Here is a 21,484-nt window from a genome sequence, read left to right as displayed (position 1 = left end):
AGGGGCCAACACCACGAAGACCCATTTCGACAAATAGTGCAAGTGTATTTACCAATCGCACAGGACCCGTTCATACAAGACAAAGAAAACTAGAAACTATGCCCAGCTGAGAACCAGTGAATGTGTGGCCTTTTGCCTGAATAATGACTAACACGATTAATCAGTTGTCAAAAAGATACCGATCCAGTTTCTGTCTATGAACTAATTGATTAACCTACTTATCGTTTCAGGCCTACTAAAGTTATTTCTCTCTAGTGCAGTATAATAGCCGTGTAAAGTTCATACAGTACAACAGCTCGCAAGCTGTCGACTGTTGTTTATCTTTTCTTGACACTTATAATGGTGATTTTTTTTGTGTCGCTAATGTTTCTTTATTCGAGACTTCATGTATGTGTCCCAGACCTCGTCCTGTCCTCACTGTGGAAGCAGCTCTGGCAGCCTGGCCTCATAAAGACTGAGTAATTCCAGCCTGCTCTGAGCCCAGAGGTTTACTCCCGCTCCTAATGACTGCTTTTAACGGCTGCTCCTCCATGTACAGTACCCGGAGTCAATGAGTGGCCGCCACACAGTCAGACAAACCTAGAAAGAGAGAGATCAAAAGAGACACCGCTGAATCACAGCCATTGATCCAACAGTGTGAGTCAAATAAAGCTGCACATGACCCATGTTTTTCAAACTCAGAGGGCATGAAATGGTGGAGAGACATGCAAGACACAATGCAGTAACATGTGAGAGAGCCAGGCTTGGTTGAAGAAGACCTGCGTCTGTTAGCATACCGCTGCTGCCTAGTTTTTTTCCCGTCCCTCCAGTGACACAGTTTCAGCACCCATCACCGCCGAGAACTGTGGCCCAATTCATAAGCAGTCCTCGGAGCCCTGTTTGGCCTAGTTTCGACAGATGAGCGATGGTTTGGATCTGGTGTTGCTCAGATGCAACAACTTTCTCATCAGCCTTAAGTTTGCGCTGAAACTTCCGAGAGATGGATTTGCATATGCACGTTTGTGTGAAAACATGAGTACACGATAGCCACCAAACAAGCAAACTTTATTTATGTGGCATTTTTCAAAAGAGAAGAGACCGATGGGGAGGGAGGGTTATAAAAAAACAAGCAAAACTGGAGTGTAAAACCCCCAAACATAAGCTTTTTAAGACCTGGACTGATGGTACATAAGCTAAAAAAGAGTGGGAGAGTGCATGTGTATGTTTGAAGTTTTGTGAGTTGGCCTGTAATGAATGTCAGCTTTACTGTCTCCTCACTTTTGTCCGGACGTCGCTCCATATTTGCATCATATGAGCTCATAACACAGTGGCAGCAAAGGACCAGCAAAGATCACCTCAGATTTTTACAGAGGCTCCTAAGCGCTAACTGTTTATAGCCTAATGAATTGAACTATTGTTAAGAATCAAATCATGAACAGCAGTGATTTTTATAAAGTTTTCTGCAGGGACTAATGTAACTGGTGTTTACTGGTCAATGGACAGCAGTTTACCTCAGCATTGGCACTCACCAGCAATTTGTGGTTATGAATTTAATATTTAATCGAATCTAAAACTTGAAAATTATATCTTACACATATAAGGATCTTTGATAAATTGCAATTGGGTCAATTTGAATTTGAAATTACTGATCTAATTTCTTGACATAAATATGATATGAGATACTCACCATCAGAGACATTTGCTTACACTGTTAGTCCTACCAGTCCTTGGCTTGTCAGACAAAAGTCCCAACTATCACTTTATGGTGAGTTTACAAAGGGGGTTGTATCATGTTCTCAGTTACTGCACAGACACCACAGTGATTCAGGCTGGACTCGGCCGTATCGCTCAGATCCCAGCAGTGACGTAAACAGCCAAGGTTACCAAGGCTAAATTTTCATTCAGCTCATTCGTCAGATGCCCTTAGACGGCGGGAGATGAAATCCTTCAACTCCATCAATATCACCAAAGGTGGTGAAAAGTGACGATACAGAAGAGGGCACTGACCAGTGAAATCAGATGGCGTAGTGATTGGCTGGAGTGAAAACGGCCTCCTCCCCTGAAGTGCAGGGATTTTTAGTGCTTTTTGCTCTGTGTTTTATATGGTACAGTGTGTTGCAGTGTAAAGCTAGCTCAAGCTGTCCACTAACACACAGTACACAGCCTGCATGCCCGGCTAAATACTGGATTTACAGTGCACAGATGAATTTGCCACCAGCCATCGTGTAGCAGATGCTAAGAAAGATCATTTGCGACCTACGTATTTTTCTTTGGTTCGTAGCAAAAGTGACAGTGAGCTGCAGAATAAATGTAGTGTAGGTGGTTCCATTCCCTGCTTCTCCTGTAAGCATGTCAATGTGTCCTCGAGCAAGACATTTAACCCCAAGAGATATGATATGATTGACTGCACATGATTACGATCTGTGTAAAGCGGGAAATCATTTCAAATGAAGACTGAGCCAACACCATCTCCTAACAGCATATAAGACAAAGCTAATGAACTAATAATCTAATTTCTGTAAGAACTTTTGAAATCATCACCAATTGGAAACCTCGATCACTAACTGAATATGGTTGTTTTTTTAAAAATTTTTTTTTAACAAAGAGCAAGCAGTAAACCAGCAGAGATAAAAACTGGTGACTGTGAGGTTGTGTATGCTGAGCTGTGATCCCAGGGGGTCTCCAGGGGAGCAGTCTTCTCCGTGTCTGGACTTCCCGTGGCAGCTATGTACTTCCTGTCTGTTTCCTCTTTGATGGCCAACACAAAGGAAAGGGCTTTTATCTGGACGAGGCAGATTTTAATGGACTCTAGAAAAACCTGCTCTCTTTAACCATAGCCACTGGAAAACTGCTGAGGTTTGGTCACAAGTTAAATGGCTGTTTCTTTTTTCTGAACTGAGCTTTGTATATATATTTCATTATGTTGTCTGGTTGAGCTGTTTTGCTTCTATAGTGCTGATATTTTAGGGGTTGGAGAACAAAAAGCTTTACATTTTAAGATAAATTCCTTTAGTGTCCTTTGTTTCCCTCACTGTGATTCAGAGGCGGGCAGAGAGGAAATGACCCCACACACCAGGAATACAAACTCATACTGTAGCACACAATGTTTTAAAAGTGTGTCACCTCACACACACACAAACACACACACACACTCACACAAACACGCACATACATTCCTATACAAGGATCGTGTCTGACTAAAGTGATACACATACGAGAGAGGTATATAGATACAGCAGGTATGTCATTCGATGACAGATTGATGACTAGTAGAGTTTAACTTTGAGTTACAAAGGTTGGTTAACAACAACATAGTATGATGATGAAAGAAAGAAAGATATGAAGAGGAGTGAGTTAAGTGTGGCTGTGTGTGTTCTTTCTGTCCAGCCATTTTCTTCAAATCAGATTGACTGGATGAGGTAACAGGATTAGAAGGTGCTGTTTGTAACATACACTTCCACCAGCACACAGATAGGCTACAGTAAACTCGACAGACACACACTGTGGCTTTGTGCTCACAAGATAGCCTTGTTTAGTCTTGTCTGAATCTACAGTAACATAAAAAATATAAATGTGACGTTGGTGAAAACTCCCTCTTTGACTGAAAACTGCCTCTCAACATCCTTTCATGCGTGTGTGATTGCCCATGCGCAACAAGCTTTGAGCTTTTTGCAGCCGTGAAGGCGAGGCTCCGAGCCACAATGTAGGGCAGCCATAGCAAAAACAATGGCGGTTAAAATATAGAAAGAATAACAGCATAGCCTTTTTTTGTCTCAGCAGCGATGCAACTGGAGGACAGGACGACAAAACTAGTGCCAACCCATTTCCTCTCTCTTATTCTGTGTCTTTCTCCCTTCTCAGATGCGGTACCAGAGGAGCTGGCTGAGCCCTTCTACAGGGACCAGTACAACCAGGAGCACCTGAAGCCTCCGGTGGCCTGCCTTCTCCAGTCTGCAGAGCTCTACTGCCGGGCGGGGAGCCTGATCCTCCGCAGTGATGCCGTCAAACCTTTACTGGGGCACAACGCTGTCATCCAGGCCCTGGCCCAGAAAGGCCTGTACGTCACCGACCAGGACCGACTGGTCACAGAGAGAGACCTGACCAGCACACCTATACACATGGTGAGTGGAGACATACGTGACACCGTACACGACTGTATTCAGTGTTGAAATACTTTTAGAAACTATAATTTTCTGCTTCTTTTACATTTTAGAGTCCAGCCTAATTTATGTTTTTGCATGTGTGTGAGCCTAAAGAGTAAACTTACAGATGTGCAGATATTTGCGCTGCACCTAAATGTAAATGTCCTCACTTACAAATGCATACGTACAGTATATATTAGTAACCATTGAGATACGATATGTGGAATGGGATGAGTTGATTTAGAGCTCATTCTCTTCATTTGCAACATGTATACGCACATAAGAATACAAACCAGGGCTACAACTAATGATTATTTTCATGAATTGTCTTTAAAATTTCAAAAATTCTGAATTTCCCAAAGCCCAAGGTTACATCTTCAAATTGCTTGATTAAACCAAAAAACCATCCAAAACCCAAACATATGTAATTTACAAGCAGCAAATCCACACATCTGAGAAGCTGGAACTAGCAAACTTTTGGCTTTTTTTGCTTGATAAATTACTTAAATTGATTATTCAGATTTTTGGCAAATGATTTTCTGTCAGACAATCAAGTGAATCGTTTCAGCACTAATATAACATTGGTGTTACTCTGTGCTTTGTTGTGTCTTCCCCTCATGGGGGAAAGGGTGCTATATGATAGTTTGTTTGTGTCAGTGTGTACGTACCGTTCCATGTGTCCTACTGTTAGATCCCCTTCCAAGATCTGTCCCTTTGAGAGAAAAACAGCCACTAATGACAGGTTTCCGATAGCAACCCATTACTCACTGTTCGGTCTCTGTGTCATTAGACGGCACGAGGCAAACATGCCTTAGCTCACGCCACCAAGAACTATTATGGTAGTATGTTGTCATTACTAGATCCAGAACTATATGGAAGAACATAATATGGCTGCTTAATTATTGATTAATCTGTTCATCATGACCATCACAAGTTGTGCGTGCTCAAAGTGATGTCTTCATATTGCTTGTTTTTGTCTGACCAACTGTCCAAAACCCAAAGATATTCAGTTTAAAATAATACTAAACAGAGACAAGCAGCAAATCCTCACATTTGAGAGGCTGGAATAAGCAAATTTGGTCAATTTTTTTGACTCAAACCATTGTCACAACTTCCGATAATATCCTGTGGACTGACTGATTAATTGGCTCATTGTTCCAGTAGTACAACATAACACTGTCACCTTTTACTGGGCGTGAGAAGATCTCAACAAGCATTCATTTATGTCTTTATAGTTATGAAAGAAGGGTGAGTTTGTGGCAGACATGCTGGTAAGCACATGCATGGCTGGAGACTGGGCACTTGTGCTGACACTAAAAGGTGTCTGCATTGCAGTGCACCCCCACCGCTCTCGCTCTGTCTATCTGCCTATGTTACTGTTTTCTTTCCTCAACTCTCTTGTTTCTCTCTATCCTTTTTCTGCCTTTCTTCCTTCTCTTATTTCCTTTTTCTCTCTCTTAGCCTTTCCTGCCCCCGCCTCTGTCTCATCCAAACACTATCTTTGTGGATTAAATGAGACCAGATCATTGTTATCTCCCAAATATTTCATTGAAGCTTCAGCATATTTCATCAAACCCGCCAGTGCCCACACATCTTCTCTCAAGTTGTAGCTGTAGCTTATTTGCCCTCTGCTTGTGCGGATTTTTATATCTGCGGTTGAATGTGCTCACTACATCATTCATTGATTGTGGATGTCATGAAGGCGGGAGTGATTGGCGGCGATTTGGTGCAGCTGTTAATGATCCTGTGTCCTTTCACACCTGTGAAAGTGAATGTGTATCTATATGTGTACGCCATCTAATGTAGTGGACAGTTTTAGCGACAATGTTCAGTAAACAAATAGAGTCTATAGCCCACTGGCTTCCTAAGACCACTGACCTTCATTTGTGTAACACACAGCCAGGCTATTTGTCAACCTCGCCATCCTTATTGTTACTCTGTGTCTGTCTGAATTCGTTGGATTGGTTCTGCAAAGTAGAGGAATTGTCTGTGTATGTGTATTTGTGGATTCAGTAGGGTAATCTCAGTCACATTAAAGTCCAGGCTTTTTTTTGCTTATGGTATAGCTGCAGAGAAAATGATGACCTCATGGTTTTCCAAATACTGTGCAACAGAAGAATAAGTCATGTCAGGGAGGTGGAATAGGAGGAGGAGCATGGCAGTCTGTCAGAGAGTGAATGGATATAGAGAGAGAAGAAGGGAAAGGAGGGGGTGTTGCTATTTGGGTGCAATCCAGGAGGAAACAGGGAAGTAGACCAAAAGAAGAGAGGAAAGGATGAGTGTGGAAGTTTACAAGAGGACGAATGGAACGGAGGAGATGGGGAAGAGCTGTCGTGGAGTGAGAAGAAAAGATATAGAGGAGAGGAGGGACAATGTATTGCCTTTTTTGGCGGGCGTGAGGATATATGTGTGCCAGACAATGAGTGGAAAAGGCCCACTGTTAATATTGCCATCTGGAAAGAGGGGAGGGGAGGGGGAAGAAGGGAGATGACAGGGGAGGTGAAGAGTGGAGTGCATAGAGAGCTGGGGAGGGTCGGAGGAGAGGAGAGGAAGGGAGAGTAAGACGAGATGTGCACTACTGCAGCGCCGTGGAGGGTGGGGTCTCATAGTGAGTCAAAGCACGTCTGGTGCACAAATGAGAGCCCTGCCCCTCCCCCCATTACCACTTCATCAAACACACACACAGAAACACACACCTCTAAAGAGCTGTCAGACCTCCAGCAGTCCTGTGCACCAAGACCTGCGTGTGTCTCTTTCTAGGTTTACTTTCCTCTTTCTCTTTGACTCGTTTTTTCTGTCTTGCACATGCTCCGCGCTGCCCTCCATGTTTAACAATGCTAAGAGGAGAAAGTGACGGAGAAGAGAGAGCCAGAGTGGTAATTGAATTTGTCTGCAGAGGGGCCTGAATCTACATCTGAAAGCCTTCTGCCAAATAACACTGGAAGATTTGGAGTATTAAATGGATGTGTGTGTGAGATAGACAGACAGCCAGTCAGTACACACTAACACCTCAAAAGAGCCAGACATGTAAAGTTGTGCAATAAAAACACTCATGTTGCTCAGATGTAGGTCATTTCTGTGTACCTGTGTTGGAAGGACAATTGTGATGTCTGCGGAGGAGGACACTACATTGATTATCTGTTTGTTCAGCTGTGTTGTACTTTCCTATAGATGCCTTTGATTACGGGCAAACACATGCGCGCGCGCACAGCTGTATACGAGTGCTGAGAATGAATACGGATCCTCCTGTTGGATAGTGAGCTTGAAAGAGTGCGGTTCTTTACAGCTCTTTATGACCAGTGTCTGCCATTTCCACAGCCTTATAAGGTGTGTCTGTCACCATGAGTGGTTTAGAGTTGCTTCTTTGCACACACACACACACACACACACACACACACACACACACACACACACACACACACACACACACACACACACACACACACACACACACACACACACACACACACACACACACACGCACACACACGCACACACACACCAGAGATCTTTGGGAAGGGATAATAGACAGCATATGGCTTTTAAATCCATGCTGTAGTGTCAACAATAGTGTTTTTTTTCCTATTGATGTAAGAGCAGTCAGTAGATGTGTAAGCAGTGGCTCCCTATATTGCTGACTTCTCTGTCTCTCAGGCACACACCCATATGTACACATGCACCCCATACATGTGCATAGACAGACACAAGTATCTTAGACTTTGATGAAATGTCACATTAAAAACAGTGCAACAATAAATCAGTGACACAGACAAAGGTACTCGTAAACAATACTTATTTTCTTCTAACTTGGGGAGTGTAAGAAAATTACTGGGGTTGGGAGAGGGGTTGCATTTAATGTTTTACGTTTTAAAAATGCAAGGCACAAGCGTTATTAACAGCACAGTTTTACATTTTGAGAAATACACTCATTCACTTTCTTGCAGATTTAGCGGACGTTCAGACTGAAAACAGCCCTGTGTGAAAAGAACATAAGGGCATGCGTTGGTGGGAGTCTGCTGCTTAAGGTACTAGTGAGATAATGTGATGCAATCCAGTTCAGTTTTAGTACTAGACCCATTCATTTGAAGGCTAATCAGACGTCAAAAAACTGCACGCTAGTTTATAATACTCATATACAGGATTTTGTTAATCTTGTTTGTTTAATCTGTACACAAACTGAAATCCAAAAACGAGGGATATACATACTGTAACTTTCATACTATACTATTACTACTATTAATGTTAAAGTTTCCTGCTCTCCCAGTCTAAACCTTTTGACTACTCTGCCTTCAGCAAAAAGAAAAAATTACATACTTGCCCCCTTTTTTAACCCCCCTCCCACCTATAACAATTTTCTTACAGTCCCTTAGAAAATCTGCAAAGCATGCAGTTTTGTCCAAAATGTGTTTTTCCCTGTTTGAATGCAGATTTTAATTTACAAAGACCCTTAATGAAAAATAAATGAACAGTGATTTGTCAGTGATTTGCCGCACAGAGCTCTGAACACACACACACGCAACTCCACAAGCCTCTTAACAACATTAAAGATGTAGGAGTTCTTTGCAAACGAGTTCAGAAAAGCTTCAATCCAGAAAAAGCTCAGTGGATTTTCATGAAAATCATGTTTTCTGGATCTCCAGCTCCAGTCTAACCTTCACGGCCTGTTTCTCTCTCTCTCTCTCTCTCACTTTCTCTCTCTCTCTCTCTCTGTGTCTCTCTCTGTCAGTCAGTCCAGCTGTCAGCCAGATGGCTACTGTACCTCTTGGAGGAGAATGCAAGCAATGCCAGTTATCTGGCAATATCCTGAAGATGCAGGAATTCAAAACAGTGTCTGCAGACTTTTCATAGGAAGTTGAATATCAGGCTCATGTGTTCAGCCACCAAACCAAACAATCCTGTTCACCCATGTAATACTCTACAGGTGTAAGATGCATTATTACATACTGTGAGTCAACCAACATATGTCATTGTACATGTCAGCCTACAGAAAGATTTTGTAGTTCTCATGCAAGATTTTGTAGTTCACATGCACATATATGCATAAGAATTTAGCTGATTAATTGAGTATATCTGATCAACAGAAAATTAATCAAAGCAATTTTGACAGTTGACTCATTATTTAAGTAATTTATCAAGCAAAAATGCCATAAATTTCACCGGTTTTAGTTAGTTTTTGTGTTTTTGTCACCATAAATTGAATAACTCTTGGTTTTGGATTGTTGGTCAGACAAAACAGTACATTTGAAGACACCACCTTGGACTAAACGAATAATCAATTCCTGGAAATTATGAACTGACTAAATATTTGTTAGTTGCAGCCCTACCCAGATGATGAGGATGAGTATGAGTGTGAAAAGCCTAACAATGTGTTTCATTCCTGTCAAATAAATCCCCACGTTGTTTGGTGTATTATGTTTCGTTTTGTTTTTTGTTTTATTTAATCTAATCAGGTTTAAGACAATAGGAGCAGTTAATGACATCATGTGACACATGGGTCTCCTGGAGGAGTCTGTTTCTAACAACCACATTTCTTCTGTACAAGTTGTCTGTGTAGATTGGCAGAGGAGCATTTGGTGCTGACGTCAAGCACCTGTAGCAGTCCAGAGTTGGAGCACTGGATCAGTTGTTTGTTTCTTGAGGAAACACTTGGTCACACTGGGTGTTACACGAGGCTCGGTAGTTATGAATAGAGGCCTGTGCTTGACAGTACAGGCTCTGGTGGGACGAGGTCTCACTGCTTGTTTGTGTCTGTTGGTTTGAGTCACCTGAATCATGGAGCACCTGACTCTAGATGTTTGCCTAGCTAGGTTGGACACGCACATAGATGCTTGCGTAAGGAGATTTAAGCACATACACACGCCTGCACACGCAGCCAGAGCCTAAACGTTTTTTTTGTAGACCTGTGGCGGTTCAGGAAAGGGAAGGGGAGGTCTGTTGGCCTGACCGGCCTGGAATGGGATCAGAAAGGCCAGGAGAATGTCAAGCTTTGTATAGGTGTTGATGTCTGGAAAAACCACTCACATTGAGTGACTCAAATTTAGTTAATTGTGCACTATAAAAGTAGTTCAATGGACATTTAATGGTATAAAGTGGTTTCAAATGTTTTGAGGCAAGAGAGATAAGAGAGACTGTGCTCTTGATTCTCTAAAGATAAACTTGATAAGACTCCATGCTGCCCACAAACACGTCCTCAGTTGACATCACAAGACAAAGCAGGTTTGTAGGTTTATGATAGATTTACTGTAGGCATAGTGACCGAGGCCTGCTACATGCTACACACTGAGCCGACAAAACTTTGTGTGGCACAAGCAAGATCTTTGCTTACAAAGCAAACACTTGTACCGTGCCTTTATTGAGGTCCAGCTGAAGTTAACAAACACATATCCACGCAGAGGAAGCAAAGCCAGTGTGGATGCAGGAGTGGAGTGGAGAATAAGAAAAAAGAGACCATGGAGAAACGTGTGCTTCCGTCATTGCATAAAGTGATATGTGAAAACTGCATTTCAAAGTTTTGGACAGTTTTTGCCAGTTATATGCACGAGGGACACCACTTGCACTGCCCTCTGCCTTAATGAGTGAATTCCTCACACAGTCATTTCAAGAAATGTGTTGTTTCACTTGAAAGTTGGGTGGATACATGGTTGAATGTCGAAAAGCATTTTAAAAAGAGTGATTAGTGATTTTAGATAGAGTGATGTCTAAAATGTTAATAATTTAGAGATGTGAAATTTATTAAATTAGTATCAAATCATAATTGCTGTCTTGTAGATGCTTTTTCAAATGCGTTTTGGGGCTGGGTCCATACTTGCACATCTACTCTCTTGTCAAGAGAGCAAATCTTCTGATCATTTCAGTGTTCATTTTTTGTTGAATGAAAACATCTGTTTCAGCAGTTTTGGGCAACGTTGCACTTCAAAAATACCCAGAAAGTGTTGGCCAGCTGACCAGCCAATGTGATGTGCCGAAGCACAAAGAAGCACTAACGTGGAAATATAAACTTAATTGTCAGCTTGTTGTTTATGGAAAAAAGTGGGGAGGTAAAAGGAAATTCTAGATTTGTCTTTGAATTCACCTTCTTTAACTGTTGCTGCTGTGTGTTTCTACAGAGTTCCCATCTGGCGCTCATAGACACTCTGATGATGGCATACACAGTGGAGATGGTGAGTGTGGAGAGGGTGATGTCCTGCATTAACAGATACTCCTCCGTTGAACCCTCACACAGTGATGGACACATCCAGGAGCTGCCTTATGACACAGAGGATGCAATCACCACCTGGATCAACAAGGTACAGACACACACACACACACACACACACACACACACACACACACACACACACACACACACACACACACACACATACAGAAACACAGAAGCACATTCATGTGTAGACAAAATGACAAAAACAGGCGCTTTTCTCCTTAACAACTGTACACATACTTGAGCATTGTACAATTGTGGCTTATTATCCGACACACAGTTCTTTGTTTTACTCTGGATATGGAAGACACAAGAGGTTCTGGAAAGTTTGTCAGCGCTCAGTTCCTCCACTGCTGTTCAAAAGTGGTTCTAATATGTTTGCAAGAGAGCTGCAGTGGATGAAGAACTGGCACCGAACACATGTAATCATGTTGGAGAGATTACCAAGAGATAACTGAGTCAGCCTACAGCCTAACCTCCTCTGGTCTGCTAAATCAGGACTGGACGGGTAATGTAAGACCTCAAGTAGGTTGTAAGCTTTAAGAGGGCAGTAGCTAAGTCTCTGTGATTGAATCTTGAGTTTATTTCATCATCTAACAGATTAATTTCGTTGCTTTTACTGATGTTGCAGAAGATTTTAATGGAATTTTGATACAGTTTTTTCAAAATGTGATGTTGATCTAATTTTACTTGTTTTACAACAATGAAACAAGCTCGGGCATGGAATGAATTAATCATTTCAACATACAATGATGACTTACATTCCTCGCTGAAGAAGCTCTTGTGCTTCCTGCTCCGTTTTACAGTCCAAAGGCAGGAAGATACACATGTAGGATTCATTTACAAACACACACATTGTCACTGTTTGTAGCTCTGAGATATAGTGCCACATGTCTGGGCTTGGCCATTGCAACCTTGTGTGTCCTCAGGCTAGATGGCCGCCTCACTGTTTACACAGAGCCTTTTAAGACAGAAGCAGTAATAGTAAAAAAAAGGGGGGGCTTTTTTAAGAAAAATACTATCTTTAGAGTAATCTTTGATGTTTTTATTACATTGTGCTTGAGTCAGGAGTCAGCTGAGTGCTGTATATTAGGTTACAGTAATATATAGCATCACTAGTTAATGGACAGAGGTGGTATTTACACTTTTTTCTTTGATATGAGGATCCTCTTTCATTCATGTTGAAGTTTCTCCTCTCTCCAACACAAACTCCATTCAACATCATTCAGCCTTTCAGTGTCCACCAAACACTTATGTGAAATTTGACCTCTCTCTCTCTCTTTCTCTCCAGGTGAATAAACACCTAAGGGACATCCTCGTGGAGGAGCAGAAGCTGAGAGAAACTTCCTTCCAGGATTCAAACACAGCAACACACAAAGTAAGAACACAAACATACACTAACACAAACTCTCAGTCGTCAGTCATTCCAAAAAAAAATCCCCAAAAAACAGGGTGATTAATGGATAGTTCAACATTTTGAAAAAAACTTTTTTTCACTCCACTGCGGAGAGTTAGATGAGACGATTGACACCACTCTCACGTCTGTACGCTAAATATGAAGTCACAGCCAGGAAACACTTAGTTTAGCTTAACATAAATTCTGGAGGAAACAGCTAACCTGGTTCAGTCCAAAGGTAACAAAATCCACTTACTAGCACTGCTAAAGTTCACTACATGTTGTATCTTGTTTGTTTAATCTGTGCAAAGAACAAAGTGTAAAAACAACAAATTGTGGTTTCCAGTCTTTATGCTAAGCAGAGCTAAGTGGCGTCTGGCTGTAGCTTCATATATCACAGATTTGAGGGTTGTATTGATCTTCTCATAGAACTCTCGGCAATAATTAAATAAATATGAATCTAGCGCCAGCAGGAGACTAGCTTAGCTTAGCATAAAGATTAAAACACCTAGCTTGGCTCCATCCAAAGTTCAAAAATCCACACCTTTAAAGCTCTCTAAATTAACACATATCTCTCTTTGTTTAATCAGTACACGAGCCCAAATGTGAACACAACTATTTGTATTTTTAGTGGGAGTTATGTGCTGTAGCTTTAACTATTTCTTGATGAACAACAGTTTTCTCTCCATAAGCCCACTGTACAGAGTTTCTGCGAGTTGCCTGGCAAACTCACTGCGACAACAAGACTCAGGGAAGTTAGCGCATGTGGCTGTTGTTCGCCAATAGTTACAGTACATAACTCCCTCTAATACAACAAGTTGTAATTTTTACATTTTGTTTTGTGTAAGAGTTAAACAAAAGAGGTACGACATGTTAGTCAGTGAACCTATAGGTTTTCGGTAGTTTGAGAGCCAGTGTTTGTGCTAGGCTATGCTAATTGCCTCCTGGCTCCACCTCTGAACTAAAAGCACATAAATGACAGTAGTATTGATCCTCTCACCTAACCGACAGCAAAGTATATATCCCAAACTGTTGACCTATTCCATTAAGGCTGACTAGCAATGAAAACAGAGGCATAACAGGACTTGTATTTTCTTTAATGTCGCTATCTGATTTGCTTTTATTTTTAATCTCATTTCCTGCTCTCCATTTTTATTTTGCCTCCTATCTGTTAATGATCATGGATTTGAAATATTCCCTGCTTTAATTCAAAGGGGTGAGCACATATGTCTACTTCCATGCAAGACACATGCAGAAACCCATGATATGTATGCAGACATAAAGCACAGTACACAGTGCTCTGTAAATCAGAGGAACAGATGAGTTCAGTCTTAGACCAGCTGCAGAGAAATGTTGGCAAGAGTCATGACATGGCTGTTAAAATTTGCAGAGCGGAGAAGGAGAGAAAGGCTGACACACAGAGGGGGGAAAAGAGAGAGGAAAAGTGAGGAGGGATAATCAGAGAGAGGGAAAAGGGAGAAATGACACAAGGGTTGAAGACGCGGAGACGGACACTCGGGAACTTTGTCAGCTGTAGCAAAAGAGAGTAAGAGACAGATGGAGACAGTGTTGTCATCCTGCAGGCCTTGTAGTTATGTAAGATCCATGTGACACAACGAGTCAGTCTACTGGGACAAGCACACAGCAGTCAGCTACCGTTCTCCTCAACTCACTTAACCATGAAGCTACTCCACACTGCCTTATCAGGTCACAACACCTGCCTCAGGTCGGTGCTCTACAACGGTGACAAAAGGGTAAAGGTTAAAAAATGGAAAAAGAAATATTATCTCAATGCGAGTATGTGTTCACAGGCAAATATAAAATTCAACTGTGACAAATGGGAATGGGTAGGTAAACTTCCTGCAATTCAGTACAAACTCAAATAGGTAAACAGTGATTGAAACTGATTTAGATTTAAATGTAAATAACCGCCAGTCATAATAGCCATGGAGTAAACCTGTAGGCTTCAAAGGTAGCTTGGGCTGAACAGTATGCTAACTTTCGACTTAAGTCAGTAAAACTACAGCGAAGCAAGCTGTGCTGTGAGGATGTACTTAAACATAGCAGTGTTTTGAGCTAAATGCTAATGCTAGAACAATGTTACCATGTTGATCTTTAGCAGGTGTAATATTTACCACGCTCACCATTTTAGTTAGAGCATGTTAGCATGCTAACATTTGCTAATTGGCTAAACACAAAGTACACCTGAGGATTGGGAATGTCATTAGTTTTGCAAGTGTTTGGTAATACACCAAAGTATTGGAGAAATTGAAAATTTGACCTGATGATGGTGCCAAAGAAAAAATCAAGGGACAGTAGAATTCATCTTCATCTTCTGGGGAGATGTATAAAATTTCAAAGCAATCCATCCCATTGAGAAATTTCAGTGGAGGACTGACAGACCAACAGACAGACAGAGCCACACTGCTGTCATGGCTAAAAATAAATCAATCATATAAAATTCAGATTCAAAATTCAGGTATGTCCTTACAAGATGTCCCACTTTAAGGCTACAACTTGTAGTGAGTTGCAGTTGAGACATGACACAAGTTTTTTCCACAGACTAATTTTTTTAAAATTCAGTTATGTGTAGTAGCTCACGATAAAATAGCAAAGTTATTAAAAATTCATCCTGAGTGAAACATGAATGTGTACACCAAATTTCATGACAATTCATCCAATATTTGTCAAGACATTTCACTCATAACCACAAATGTAAACGTCAGGTTGGCGCTGGAGAAAAGTTAGGGATCACCAAAGTCAGTTGGCTTTATCCTTTGGGCACTGTGAATGTCTGTACACAGTTTCATGGCAAATCATCCGATAATTGTCCAGATATTTGAGGCTGGACAAAAGTGTTGGACTGACCAGTGGACAAACATTGTGTCAGTGTTGAGTGTGTTTCTTCTCTCTCATACGGAGCAAAATAAACTTGCGCTTCAAAGGGCTGCAGTATGTCATGTGCAGCCAAATCAGTTTTGAAGGAGCTTTTATCTGCTGTCTGAGTTTCTTTGGTTTATTTTCTCCCTCTCATTGTATGGTTTTTGTGTCAATATAGTGAGAGAGATCACTGCCAATCAACGGTCATTCTGTAAGCTGATAATGCACATGGGGTTTGTGACCTACCTCACAGTAGCTCACAAATACACACTCAGGCTTTGTTAGAGGCAACAAGTTAAACCAAGGGAAGAAGAAAGTCTATTAAAGAGTGTGAGGAATACGCTGTGAGGTCAGTGTCAGTCAGCTGCTTTCCTACTCCATGCTCCATCATACAGCTCTCCTCTGCATTATCAACTTCAACAGAAGCCTATTCACTGAGTAGGACATACTCAGAGGAGATAATTTCACACACACACAACCACACACACATATGCCTGCGCACACACACAAACACACTAAAGGTTGAGCACAAGACGCTTCTCAGTAAATTTAATCTATTCTGGGATGGCGTGAAAGATCTTCAACTGTGGTCTTATGACTAAGTGCCCAACATTTTTGTGTGTGTGGATACTGTGAATGTTCGCGCTTAACACAGGTGCCTACACATACGGCTGAGTGGAAAGTTCTTTTTCTGTTTGTAGCTTTGACCTCACAAAGGAGGTTGACTTTTATGTCCCACTTATGGTCAGTTTATTAGTTTGCATTATATCTCCAAAACTTTTCAACAATTTCAATAAGATTTGGTGGAATGTTGGGACAGAGTCCAAGACATGAGTGATAAGATTTTGGTGCCACATTTTTAAAGGATTTCCTAACAGTACGAGATATATTTTTATTTTTAACTCTGCTTTTTTTTTTTTCTTTTTTTTCTCATGAGCTACTGCACATAACCAAGTTTAAAAAAATCTGGCTTTGGAACAGACTTGAACGTGGTTGAACAGCGACTCACAAGAAGGCTTTAGTCTTACACTGATATACCTTGCATGGATTTCCCTGGTATAGAGAGGTGAAATCTACATTTTGTATGAATAATATATTTTTAGCCATGACAGCAGAGGGGCCCTATAGATCGCAATGTCGGTCTGTCAGTCTACCATTTGGGTCCTGGCTGATATATTTCAACAACTATTTCAATTACATTTTGTACAGACATTCATGGTCCCCAGAGGATGAATCCTGGTGACTTTGGTGATTGGTCTGTTCATGTTTTGTTAATTATGAGCAAATACTTTAGCCAAAAGTCAAAGATTTCCGTGTATACAGCTATATTCAGGTACTTTACCATTAGCTATAGAAGCAGGAGGGTTTAATGGTTTCCCTGAAGAGGAAAGGCTGTGTTTGTCATGTGTTTTAGGTGTGACAGACAGTCCATTTTTATTGCTCCTTACATGATGATTTTAGGGCTATACTTTTTATTAAAACAACCTCATCTCCTGTAACTTCTTTTGGACATGCACTTTCTGAGTTTGTTCCAATGTTAATAGATTTGGGTTGGTCACCCAGTTTCAGCTGTAGTAGTGAACCTTTTTTTCCTCTCCCACTCTCTCCTGTTTTTGTCTAATCATCATCCACCATCAAGTCTCCGAGCAAATGGTACTGGAAATTAGTACCTGTAAGTCCATCCATTCTGAAGAGCTCCTCTTCAACAAACATCATAATCTACCTAATCTCTATTTAATCTCAAACCTGCAAGGAAACATCCCTCAACAACCCCTCCCCCAACCCCGTCCCCCCAAAATTCTCTTGTTTGTCATTGCATGTGGCCCTGAGCCCCATCATACATTGGTCAGACACCCCCCAACCCTATCCTACCCCAACCTTGGTCTGCACAGTCCTTGGAATCTGATTAATGACATAGTAACTATGTTGAACTTGGTTAACTTTCATGGTAGGTAACTGTACCTAGAAGAACAAGTACAGTCCACGAATATAGTAACGATTGTAGCACGATTATATCAACACCAGATTTCTGGTTTGATTTGGCATTTTTGTTGTCTGCATTGTGCACTGAAAACAGTCGCAAATTTTATTTTTTCCTCTGTTGCGTGAGTTTAAATTGGCTGCTGTGACGAAAAAAAACAGCCAAAGATGTCCTCTATTATGTGTTTATGCAAACCAAACCAAAATGAAGGACAACATTTTGTTCCTCAGCACACAGACTGAGAGGCTGTCAGTGAGAGTTGCTGTGATTGAAGCTTTCATCATATCTGTTGTAAAATGCAGACGTGACACCACTCTTGTGTGTTTACGGGCAAACTGGGAGCACTGATGCCCTGAAGGCATATGTAGTAGTGGTGTCTCTGTGGTTTTTACAAGCCCAGAGAGATGTACAGAAGACCTGCAGACAGGAAACGTGCTAACAAAGATTATTATTAAACCCTAAATCACATGAACTGTCTGCTACAGCACCACAATGGAGGTTTATACTGACTCAGTGCCAGTGAATTGCGCAGTAGATGTATGATAGTACACACCATTCATTTGCTAGCATGCATTTTGTTCCTTGCGCTCCACCTAGAAAACTAACCACTCCTCAAAAACAAAAACAGTGAAGTGTTATGATTGCATCTTTTTTTAACCATGTAAATTTAAGATGACTATGTCATTCTAGATGTTGTGTCTGATTATTTGCATGATCATTTTAATCTGCATTATTTGAATTGAGCCTGAATCCCATCCTGTGTTTGAAATTCCTCAAATCAACACTTACTTGTCTGCGAGTGTGTTTGCGCGCGCGCGTGTGTGTGTGTGTGTGAGAGAGAGATTGAGTTGTGTGTGTGCGCAGTGGTGCATATAGATAAAAGTTTGTCTGCAGATGTTTGCACCAAATTCCAACCGTAAATATCCACCCCAACACATATGGGTGATGTCGCTGTGCCGTTGCCATGGTTTCAGGCTCGCTACAGGAGGGAGCATGCCCAGCAGAGGAGCGCTCCATCACTCCCCCTGGTGGAGAACCTGCTGAAGGACAACACAGACGGCTGCGCCCTGACAGCCCTGCTGCACTTCTACTGCCCACAGGCCGTCAGACTGGAAGGTAGGGTTAATCGGTAACCACACCCACACATTCACCGCTCTCACCCTCTTTTATTGTAATTATTCCAAAAAGTAAACACACAAGACCAAAGTCAGTTCTAAATGGCATACAATGAGCTAACCACAGTGATTTTCAGTCTCATCTGGACAACACAAAGGACGCTGTCTTCTGCACTCATTGCTGCTGTAACTGCCACCATACATTTGAAGAGGGTGCTTGAAACAAAGACTGTATTTATCATCCATTTGCCCTTGTCTGACAGCATAAGGTGTAGTTTATAGTGTTTTATAGGCATCAGTAGGCAAAATTCTCATCCTAATCCTTAACCAAAACACAATAACTTTCAGTATTTACTGTCAAATAGAGGATCTGTCGAGGATGATGAATAAAGAAAGACACTGTAAGGCAGGATTCAGGACAGACATGGAGAAGGCGAGCGAGACAAAGAGAAACAAAGACTTGTTTCCTCTCAGCTCGCCTGCGCCCTTATTTCTAAAAATGCCCTGGGCTGGGTTGTGATTGGTCACGAGGGGTATGTGACGGAGAACCGTTGGAGGAATAGCTGGCTGCTATTTCAAAGATAAACAACTCTTGTGTCGGTGGTCAGAGACTCTTGGGATTGACTGTAGTTCACAGGCAGCTCACACACATGTGGACCAGATGTGGAAGTGGGTTAAACTTCATTTATATCGCTTGCTGGCAGCTTGATTTAATCTAAAAATAATGAAGAAGTACAGTAATGTAAAGTACTGTAATGTTTGGTTTCCAGTCCCTGATCTGTTCCCTTTTGTCAGACGTCCTACACAAGCATGGGCTCTCCTTACACAACTCAGGGGATAAAAATCCTGATGATTCATCCAGAGGGGGCTGAAGGCGGTTTTTAAAACTTGTGTCATGACTTGTTTCAAGGATTTTGCGTGATTCAAATTACCTACTGTATATTGCACAAATACCAGTTTGAAAAGTAGGGTAATTTTCTTCTCATCTATTCTTTTTCTAAACATAAACTCTGCCTTATCTTTTCCTTTACTTCCTGTCTGGCCTTTTCTATCAACCCTCCCTTGTGTGTGTGTTTGTTTTTGTGTGTGTGCGTGCGCGCGTGTGTGTGTGTGAGAGAGAGATTGAGTTGTGTGTGTGCGCAGTGGTGCATATAGATAAAAGTTTGTCTGCAGATGTTTGCACCAAATTCCAACCGTAAATATCCACCCCAACACATATGGGTGATGTCGCTGTGCCGTTGCCATGGTTTCAGGCTCGCTACAGGAGGGAGCATGCCCAGCAGAGGAGCGCTCCATCACTCCCCCTGGTGGAGAACCTGCTGAAGGACAACACAGACGGCTGCGCCCTGACAGCCCTGCTGCACTTCTACTGCCCACAGGCCGTCAGACTGGAAGGTAGGGTTAATCGGTAACCACACCCACACATTCACCGCTCTCACCCTCTTTTATTGTAATTATTCCAAAAAGTAAACACACAAGACCAAAGTCAGTTCTAAATGGCATACAATGAGCTAACCACAGTGATTTTCAGTCTCATCTGGACAACACAAAGGACGCTGTCTTCTGCACTCATTGCTGCTGTAACTGCCACCATACATTTGAGCAGGGTGCTTGAAACAAAGACTGTATTTATCATCCATTTGCCCTTGTCTGACAGCATTATGTGTAGTTTATAGTGTTTTATAGGCATCAGTAGGCAAAATTCTCATCCTAATCCTTAACCAAAACACAATAACTTTCAGTATTTACTGTCAAATAGAGAATCTGTCGAGGATGATGAATAAAGAAAGACACTGTAAGGCAGGATTCAGGACAGACATGGAGAAGGCGAGCGAGACAAAGAGAAACAAAGACTTGTTTCCTCTCAGCTCGCCTGCGCCCTTATTTCTAAAAATGCCCTGGGCTGGGTTGTGATTGGTCACGAGGGGTATGTGACGGAGAACCGTTGGAGGAATAGCTGGCTGCTATTTCAAAGATAAACAACTCTTGTGTCGGTGGTCAGAGACTCTTGGGATTGACTGTAGTTCACAGGCAGCTCACACACATGTGGACCAGATGTGGAAGTGGGTTAAACTTCATTTATATCGCTTGCTGGCAGCTTGATTTAATCTAAAAATAATGAAGAAGTACAGTAATGTAAAGTACTGTAATGTTTGGTTTCCAGTCCCTGATCTGTTCCCTTTTGTCAGACGTCCTACACAAGCATGGGCTCTCCTTACACAACTCAGGGGATAAAAATCCTGATGATTCATCCAGAGGGGGCTGAAGGCGGTTTTTAAAACTTGTGTCATGACTTGTTTCAAGGATTTTGCGTGATTCAAATTACCTACTGTATATTGCACAAATACCAGTTTGAAAAGTAGGGTAATTTTCTTCTCATCTATTCTTTTTCTAAACATAAACTCTGCCTTATCTTTTCCTTTACTTCCTGTCTGGCCTTTTCTATCAACCCTCCCTTGTGTGTGTGTTTGTTTTTGTGTGTGTGCGTGTGTGTGTGTGTGTGTGTGTGTGTGTGTGTGTGTGTGTGTGTGTGTGTGTGTGTTTGTGTGTTTGTGTGTGTGTGTGTGTGTGTGTGTGTGTGTGTGTGTGTGTGTGTGACCCCTCCCCTGGCTGAGTAGATGTCTGCCTCAAGGAGACCATGTCACTGGCTGACAGTCTGTACAACCTCCAGCTGGTGCAGGAGTTCTGCAAGAACAACCTCAACCACTGCTGCCACTTCAGCCTGGAGGACATGCTCTACACACATGCATCCATAAAGGTAGGGAGATCAGTATTCAGATATTAATATAG

General features: G+C 41.8%; 1 protein-coding gene across 2 annotated transcripts in view; it reads left to right on the top strand.

Annotated features, from left to right (window-relative positions):
* Positions 1–21,484, top strand: part of camsap2b (calmodulin regulated spectrin-associated protein family, member 2b) — a 36,586-nt gene that overhangs the window by 1,477 nt on the left and 13,625 nt on the right. For both annotated transcript variants that reach the window (XM_040142959.1, XM_040142958.1), the window contains exons 2-6: positions 3,841–4,100; positions 11,228–11,407; positions 12,614–12,700; positions 18,554–18,695; positions 21,313–21,452. In XM_040142959.1, coding sequence (XP_039998893.1) covers positions 3,841–4,100; positions 11,228–11,407; positions 12,614–12,700; positions 18,554–18,695; positions 21,313–21,452 — 809 coding nt within the window. The remainder of the gene's footprint in view (positions 1–3,840; positions 4,101–11,227; positions 11,408–12,613; positions 12,701–18,553; positions 18,696–21,312; positions 21,453–21,484) is intronic.

This window comes from Xiphias gladius, chromosome 14 (assembly GCF_016859285.1).
Source record: "Xiphias gladius isolate SHS-SW01 ecotype Sanya breed wild chromosome 14, ASM1685928v1, whole genome shotgun sequence".
In the NCBI taxonomy this organism is placed as follows: Eukaryota; Metazoa; Chordata; class Actinopteri; order Istiophoriformes; family Xiphiidae; genus Xiphias; species Xiphias gladius.
This window is presented reverse-complemented; position numbering and strand designations above follow the sequence as displayed.